Raw genomic sequence first — 8,871 nt, forward strand, 5'->3', positions numbered from 1 at the left:
ACATTGAAGTTGAGACCTGAAAAATGGTAGGAGAGACCAGTTAAAGAGAGAACATGGAGTGCTCTGGGCAGAGGAACAGCATAGAAAAGTCTGGAGGTGAGAGAGAATGGCATGTTGGAAGAACCAAATAAAGTCCAGCACAGCTGGGATAGAGAGAGTGAGAGGAGCGTGGCAAAAGATGAGGAAGCTGCCGAACCCTGAGGACATTGCCGGAAGCGCTAAGGAATTTGGACTTTAACCTGAAGGCAGGAGGAAAACAACCTGGTGCAGAATAACATCTTTCAAAACATAAGGTTCCTGGGAACAAATCAGCCACAATGTTTCTAAAAAAGCTGGTGGCAAAAAGCTTGGGAGGTACTCTCTTCCTTGTGTTCATGCTCTTTGTACCAAAGCTCAGACCTCATTTGAAAATAGTCTGTAGCCTGAAGTTCCTCCCCCATGCCCGCCGTGCTCCCCCAACCTTCCACCCCACTGTGGGATCGGTACTCCCGAGTTTAGTGCGGCAAGGGCCTTCCTTAGACCCTTGGAACTATAGAGCCACAGAGACCACCACTGAGAGACTGTCATGGCTCTTGTTTAACAGAGGCCCAGGGAAGGAGAGTAATTTGTCTGTGGCCCCACAGCAAGCCTCAGGTCTCTGTCACCTTCTTGTTTCTCCTGAAGAAACTGAACGGTAGGGTTGGGACTAGGGTAAGGCAAGTCGGGCACACAGGGTGCAAAACTTAAGGAAGTGCTCACTCCCAGGGGCCAGCTCTGCACTTGCATGACCCTAGGTGCCCACTTGTCGCATCCTAGTCCTGGCTCTGTTGGACACACCGTGAGTGCAGAGATTATAACTTCCAAGAACTCTGACGTCTCTCAGGGTGTTAACATAATGCTGGGCACATATTTTGAGGGGCACTAGATGCTTACCGATGCTAATGAACAGTACATTTCTGACAAACTGGTAGGTATACAGATGTTTGTATCTTTGGGTACATATGACCTCCAAAAGACAACAGAACTAAGTGAAGAGGGACTGAGACTGAAGTCTAGAGACCTGGATTCTGGGCTCCTCTCTGCCACCTATTTGTTATGGGAACTTAGGTAAATTGTTTCCCATCTCTAGGTTTCAGTGAAATGAGGTGATTGAATAAATCACATTTATTGAGCACGTAGTCGGTGTCAGCCACCGTTCAAATGTTTCTGTGATTTAACTCATTAAAAGACTTTCTGCCCTTCAGGCTTCCCTTCATTTCAACAGGCTGTGGTTTGAGGTGAGGAAGGCTTCACAGAGAATGTGGGACTTGAGACGGACCTTCCAAATTCCCACGGGAACAATAATATCTTAAATCATAATAAAGGCATCGTATCCCATAGCCCTTCTCCATCAGAAGACAGAGACTCACCGGCCTCAGAATCACCTTTGGAACATGTCTGAAGGTAGATTCTCAGCCTCTTCCCCTGAGATTCTAATGCAGCGATTCCGTAGTGGGGCCTGGGAATCTGTATCGAAAGCTTCCCAGAGAGTCAGACAGATTTGGGAGGTGCTGATCTCAGTGCCTTTCACTACCTGTGGACAAACTCTTACCTCGACAGCCCGACCTGATCATCGGAATCTCCAAGCAGAGAAATGAATTCATCAGTTAATGCAGCAAACATTAAGCACCTGTTGTGTTCTAGGCCCTGTGCCAAGTGGCGATTATGATCCCTACTCTCAAGGGATTCCTAGTTTGTCACTTATTTTAGAAGCAAGTCATCTAGCCAGAACCAGTGGGGCCTTAGAGATATCATCAACCAATCCCATTATATAGTTGGGGAAACCGAGGCCCAGAGAGGGAAAGCACCATGTTCGAAACTCCACAGGGAGCAAATATATTTCCTGCTCCCAAACCAGCTGAGGTATCCCAATGTTCTTCCCAGGAGGGGGCTGCATTTTAAATCCTCCGTCACCCACTCTTTGCTTCTTAAGCCCTAACCCTACACAGAGTAAATGCTCCGGGAATTCTATCTTCAGGTCTTGCTGACATTTTTAATCCTCAACATCTGTTCAACCTAGATGGAGGCAGGAGGGAAGAGGGAACACCATGGGGTGTTAGACTGCCTAGGAGCGCTTCCCCGGATTGAGCTTCCCATCAGTGCTTCCGCGCTGAAACCCTTTCCCTGGCTGTGATGGAGGACATTGTGCCTGCCTCCTCCTGCACTTTAGAGCCAAAAGAATAGGGGGCCGCCTCTCTTGTTCACAAGGACCTGTTTCTCACCTCTCTGCCCAGACTTGCTTGTGTCACTGTCGCCCCGGGCCTGGGGAGGGGGAGAAACGGAGGGTAAGTCGTGCCCGCCCCCGAAATGCTAGCCGCCCTCCCATTGGCTACAAGGACTCCGGGCCAGCCACTGATTGGTCATCGCTGAGGGCTTGAAAGGTGACTGAGAGCACGGGACACCTCAGACAGACCGTGGCCCGGGATCAGACAGCGTCTCAGGCGAGTCCGAGACGCGTCCCCAGCCCGCCATGGCCTGGCTGCTCCGGGCATCCTGCCTTCTCTCTCTGCTCCTGGCCGGCTTCGTCCCGCTAAGCCGGGGGCAGAAGTCGAAGGTGAGTGAGCCTACGGAGTGGGGGGGCAGGGGAACGAACATAGTAGCCCCCAGGTGTCCATCTCTCAGTGGTGTGGCACGCATCTTCCCAGGCTTCCCTTCAGAAGGGCTACACCTTGGCGAGAGGGGCACCCTTAACTCCTGTTGCCTCCCTCATGCGCCTGGATCCCCCACACCCAGAGCGTCGGTCTCCTCGCAGTTCCACCTGTTGGAGACCTGGGTGACCTGGGTGGGCAGAGTAAACAGGAGAGGAAGGTCCCTCTCCCCGAGTTCGCGATTTCTCCCCCACCGCTACCTCAGAGTCGCCTTGCTACATCCATGCCACCTCTGAACGCCAGCTACGCCCCTCCAGTCTGGCCTGAAGGGAGCGCGGCCACAGAAGAAGGCCTACAGACTTGGCATCTGGTTGGTCGGCTGTGGAGAGGTTCCTAGGGAGACTGACAGGCAAGGAGGAAGGGAAGGAGATCGCAGCTGGGTGGTACCCATTTTGAAGCATTGCCTTGGGGACTCTTAATAAACGAGGAAGAAATGCACTTGGATTTGGGGCATTGGTAGCAGAGGCAGAGATCTGTGACAGAAAGAGCTCCGGGCTGTCAGTGCTCAACACCCTGGGCCCTGACTGGATCTCTGCTCCTTTCTGGGCCTGATTCTCCATCTGCAGAAGTGGGGTTGGGGGTAGCGGGCAGCGGGCAGTGGCAAAATGAAGCTGGTGATTTCAGAGGGGATGCTTAGAGGAGCCGTAAAATCCCCCCCACTGTTCTCTGAAGGGTTTCCTGCTCTGGGGCAGCCTCCCAGCCCACCACCCACTGCCCATATTGGTCTGAGCGCCACCTGGTAGTTGGAGCAAGCTGGGGACTGCCAGCTCAACGGGAGAAGTTTTCCCGAGCCTCAGTCTATCCCCAGCAGGGTGTGGGGATATAGAGGCCAGGGGTGACCCAACATGCCTATTTCCTTGGATGGTATGTGCCAAGGTGGGCCCTGAAGACATCTCCTCTTCTCCAGGGTAGGGAGACAGAAGCCAGGCATAGTGATAGACCCAAAGAGAGAGATTTCTGTCTACAACCTCTGAACACACACACACACACACACACACATCACGCTTGTGTAAGCTCAAGAATCTGCTTTGAACTGTTTCTAAAATCTTCTGGGTCTTTATTCTCAGATCTTAAGAGTCCATGATTCTGTTTCCAAAATTCTATCCACTGCCCAGGAAGCCCATTCCCAGTGCAGGATTCCTTCTGTCTGTTTTCATCCCCTGTCCTGTCCTCAGCCTAAAGCCCATTCAGTGTGCCCTCCGTGGACTCATCAGCCTAGAGACCAGATGGCTATCAAGCCACTTCCTCCAAGCCTTCTCCCTTTTCATCATCCCCAACTCAAAAGACATTTTCCAGGGCAAGGATGGGACCGATTTCAGGACTGAGGGTGTGGGGCGGCAGTGGGAGCAGACCATAGGTAGACCAGCACCATGGAGTCAGTCCTGCACCCTCAGTTTCAGGAGAGCAAGAGAAGGGAAGCTTGGGCCCTGCCACAAAAAGGCTAGAGGTAAGAGCATGGACCCCATGAACAACGCTTCACAGCTGTGTGTTCTCTGCAGCATTCTCGGGAGGAAAAGATGGATTCACAGAGAACAGGATGGGTATGGACTAGAAAAGTCTTAGGGTGAGGTATGATCTTATCAGATGCAACCAACTAGGACTTGCTGGCTAATGACAGTCTGGGCATGCCCATCCCTCCATCCAGGTCCTTAGAGAGTTGAGATGTCTAGCCCTGGGTTCTAGGACTCAGCCACGTACCTTACCCCCTACTCCAGGGCCAAAGGGTGGGGAAGGAGCATGTGGAGAATGGGATGGATAAAAGGTGACAGCTCCAGAGGGATGTCTGCCTCCTCCCGATTCAAAGGGACAGGCTAGAAACAAAGGGAATCCTTTCCTTCCCTCTCTAGACCAGCTTAAGGCTGCCCAGGCTCCCGTCCTTGCTCTATAAAAGGACTTTGCCGAAGCCGGAGAGAATAACAGCTGCTGACATGCATTGGATCCTAGTAACCAGTGGTTTCTAGGTGACTAAACCAGGCAGAGAGAATCATGGAAACACAGGCTGACGGAGCTGAAGGGCCCTTGAAACAGCACTGAATCTGACCCTGTCTTACAATGGAGGAGCCGGGAAAGGAGTGGTCAGAGTCAGAGTGAGAGGCACACAAGGCTCAGAACTCACATCTCCTGCCCCAAGCCCAGTTCTTTTGCAGCATCGCACTGATGAGAGTGATAAGATGGGAGAGGAGAGAGACAAAGACCAGCAGCCCAAGACTCCAGGGTCCTAGCTGAGTCCCTACCCCGCTCCACTCTCGAGCCACCAGAATTCTCCTGTCTTGTCCAGCTGTGGGAGGATCGAGGCACTCTCACTGCCCTTCCTCTCCATCTCCTCTCCCCCAGCCCCCCATTTAAGGTGCTCGTCTCCAGGATTCCCTGGACCCAGAGGAGGGAAGGGGGATCACATAAGAACTGGGCTGCAGTGCCCAGTGGTGAGTGCAGGCCATGCTTCTCCTACCATGGGCCTCCCTCTGACCCCTATTGTTCTGAACCCACAGCGCTGACCTCGCTGGCCTCAGTAGAAATTGCGGAAGCTCTTGTCACTCATCCTTCCTCCTATAGACACCTTGCCAGTGCATCATCTTCTTCATGCTTGGCTAGGGAACATCAAAGGCCTCTTCACAATAATGTGGGAACAACAGAACCCTTTACCTGAGCTGTAGGCAGAATAACCACTATCCCTTGACGTGGGGATTTCTTTCCAAGAGTCTTTCAGGTTGGTTTGATCTGCCATTAGATTCGCCCAGCCATTTTGGGAGGCAGGTGGTGTTACCATCACCAGTCAGTAGACAGAGGCTCAGAGAGTAAAAGTGACTTGCCCAGGACTACAGAGCCAGCAAAAACTAAAGCCTAATGAGAAGAGAGTCCCCTTGCCCCGCCTCCATCCTGAAACTGTGCCTAGAAGTTGACCCTTCTGTTGTTTATAAGCTTTCATTATTTGGACAATCTCTTGGCTTTTTTTTTCCTCTCCATTTCCCAGAGTTTGTTTTTGAATTAGGGCGAAGTGGAGGAGGTGGAGAAACAGAGAGGCATGCAGGAAGGGAGGCCTTGCTTTCTGGCTGCTAGACCTCGCTTTCTGGCTGCTAGACCTCTGTGGCCAGCTGAGGTATTTGCTGTGTCCTAGTTGTTTGTACTTTGAGGCAGAAATGACCCCAGCTGGGGCAAAGGAGGCCCAGGGGCTCGAGGAATGTTGAGCTTAGGTCTAAGGCCTGCCTCCAGCACCCACCAAGAGTCACAGGGAATGGAATATTAGATTCACATAAAGCAGGGAATTTGCACTGACGCCGAGAGCTTGCAGCTGTCAAGGAATAGAGGGCCCCAGACTCACCTGGTTAAGCAGGCCTGTGATGTCTTCAGGACAGAGGTAGCTTTTCTACAACCTCCTGGGGCCACACCCTGCCAGCCCAGTACCCTTCACCTATTTGGGCTGAGGTCCCTCACCTCAACAGCAAGTTTTCTAGGATTGATGGGAAGAGAGGGGGTGGATTTGCATCTGTAACTCCAATCACCTGTCTATAATGCTAGTTTGTACTCGATTTGTTGTCTTTCCACCTCTCATATTATGTCAGGGGCAGAAGGCACCTTAGAGATGACCTGATACAATGGTGGCAAGCTCTTTTCTTGCCCATCATGACTGGCCCACCTACTGATTGTGTTATCGATACCATTACACCCTTTCAAGAGTAGACCCGGATTTTTGTAGTCTGGGCCAGAGATGAGGGAGAGGCAGAGTGGAGTCCGATGCAGTCTCCTGCTTGCTAATAGTAATCCCATCCATCCTTTCCCACTGATATGATGCTATCAAGCCACCGTGGTTGAGAACAGCTGATCCAGTTTAAGGTTCTCATTTTATAGAAAAGGAAACTTGAGGCCCATAGAAGAGAAAGGGCCTATCCAGAACCACACAGGGAGTTAGTGGCAGAACCGGATGTAGAATCCCGGTCTCCCGACTTGCAATCCATTTTACGCTGTCCCTACTTGTTCTGGAGGTGGACTGTGGGGCAGCAGTTGGGCAGAGAGGAAGGCATAATGGTCATTGTCCCAAGTGCTCACTTTAGAGAACGTCTAATATATGCGAGGTTCTGTTGCTTTACCCTTCCCATATTTCATCCTCATGGTGAGGCTTTCGCCATTCTTGGCTCCTACTCCTGTATCTCAATCTTACAGCAACAGCCTCAGCTTTCCAATCCCCCAGGTTTGGAACCTCTGAATCACTACTCGCCATACTGCCACTTCCTTCTTTCTGCTCAGTTCTTCCTTCACGATGGTCTTGTTCAGGCCCCCCTCATCGCTTGCCTGGAGTATTGCAACAGCCGCCCCAAAAGTCTCCATTAGCTCAGACAGTAACAGTCACCAGTATCATATGACATATGATGTGAAGTGATGACTGCAGTTTTTCTCTAGGTTTCCATAGCATTCGCCAGCATATTAAGCGGTTTCATAATCATTATCTTGCGCAAGGAATTAGGAAACCTTAGTTCTAGTCCAGTTCTGATGCTCGGATTGACCTCGGGCAAGTCATACTCCCTTGGGCAAAATTATCTTGAAAATAGAGATCCCCAAGTTCCCTTCCAGCTCTCACTGCTCCGTGATGCTGGTTTTCTGTTCCAGGTGGACTGCCACGCTGGCATGAGTGGCACCATCTACGACTATGGAGCCCTCACCATCGACGGGGAGGAATACATCCCCTTCAAGCAGTATGCTGGCAAATACGTCCTCTTTGTCAACGTGGCCACCTACTGAGGCCTGACAGGCCAGTACATTGGTAAGCGCCCACCTCTCCTCCCCTGCTAGATTTGGGGCTGTTTCTGCCAGTCGAGCATATTTTAATCACAGACCCTTTCCTGGTGCAAGGGGGAAGGGGTGACAGTGATCATGAGATTCCAAACTGTGTATCCCAACTCTACTGTGTTCCAAGGTTTTGTGAGGATGATTATCTAAGCCTGAGGTCCGATCACCTTTGGACATTTCTAGATTCCCAGTTCTTCTTCATCCCTGGGAATCTTAACTGCCCCAAAAGCAGAGATTGGGTTTGTGCCCGAAGTGTCTTTCACTGGAGTAGGAGAAGGTAGCAGCTTTTTCTTCCTGAGAACTTCTCATCTGCCCTCAGCCACATCTGCCTTAGCGCTTCTCCTGGCCCCTATCTGGAAAGCAAGCAATGGGCCCGAGGCCATTCCGCCCAGGTTTCCTGATCCCTAGTATCTTCACTCCTTTCTTCTTAGCTGGGGTGCAGTGAAGAGGGACCAGCTGGGGCAAAGGCAGCTGACAGCACCCACAGGAAAATGCTCTGGGGCTGAGCACAGCCTGCTGGGGGGAGCTGAGGGAGGCAAGGTCAGTCTGAGCCTGAATGTTCGGCCTGAAAATCACAAGTGAATTCCCAGAAGTGTAATGACAGCGGGCTGGAAGGCCCAGTGGGTGGGTGGTGTTCAGAATGCTTCCGTCAAGCCCTTGGAATGGAGCCAAGTACATTTGTGTGAGAGATGGACTGGATGCTGGCCTTGCACAGGAAGCAGGAGGCACTGAGGAAGCTGGGCCAGGGCCTCCCGTGGATCCCTGAATTTCCAGAGTTTAAGAGGATTGTGAGGGCCCCACTCCGCCCCACTCCAGGAAGTCCTCTGCCGTCTCCCCGTGATAAATGGTTCTTGCTCCAAGAAACTCAATCCTGAGGGTCTTGAAGGAGCCTGGCCCAGGGAGGTAGTGGACCTTGGCAGTGGGCGGGTGACTGACAACTGACTTCTTTCCCCAAAAACCCTCCAGCCCATCCGGCTTAGAGTCAGGAGGATGGAACTTGGATCCCAGCATCAACACATTTGCTGGGTGATCTTGAGCAAGTCCCCACTGTCGGGCCTCAGTGATTTCAGCTGTTCAGTGGGCGAGCAGACAGAGTGGTACGGATGAGGCAAGGCTTACTGGGCTACCCCCGTCTCTGCTCTCTCTCTGGCCCAGAACTGAATGCACTACAGGAAGAGCTTGCACCATTTGGTCTGGTCGTTCTGGGCTTCCCCTGCAACCAATTCGGAAAACAGGAGCCAGGAGACAACTCGGAGATCCTACCTGGCATCAAGTGAGTGTTCACTCAGGGTCCCAAGAAAGCTCCTCCAGAATAGCCTGCCCTGTGCCCAGCCCAGGCATCTCCTGCACTGGCCCCTAGTCATGATGGATGTTTATCAGCCAAGACTACTTCTCTGTTCCAAGAACCTCCCGTGTAGTGAAA

General features: G+C 51.9%; 1 protein-coding gene across 1 annotated transcript in view; it reads left to right on the top strand.

The window, feature by feature from the left end:
- Window positions 1–2,420: 2,420 nt before the first annotated feature.
- GPX3 (glutathione peroxidase 3) overlaps window positions 2,421–8,871 on the top strand; it is an 8,286-nt gene continuing 1,835 nt past the window's right edge. The window contains exons 1-3 of the mRNA XM_006906414.3: window positions 2,421–2,572; window positions 7,269–7,422; window positions 8,604–8,721. Coding sequence (XP_006906476.2) covers window positions 2,489–2,572; window positions 7,269–7,422; window positions 8,604–8,721 — 356 coding nt within the window. The 5' untranslated portion in view covers window positions 2,421–2,488. The remainder of the gene's footprint in view (window positions 2,573–7,268; window positions 7,423–8,603; window positions 8,722–8,871) is intronic.

The sequence above is a fragment of the Pteropus alecto genome, unplaced genomic scaffold, assembly GCF_000325575.1.
Source record: "Pteropus alecto unplaced genomic scaffold, ASM32557v1 scaffold40, whole genome shotgun sequence".
Classification (NCBI taxonomy): Eukaryota; Metazoa; Chordata; class Mammalia; order Chiroptera; family Pteropodidae; genus Pteropus; species Pteropus alecto.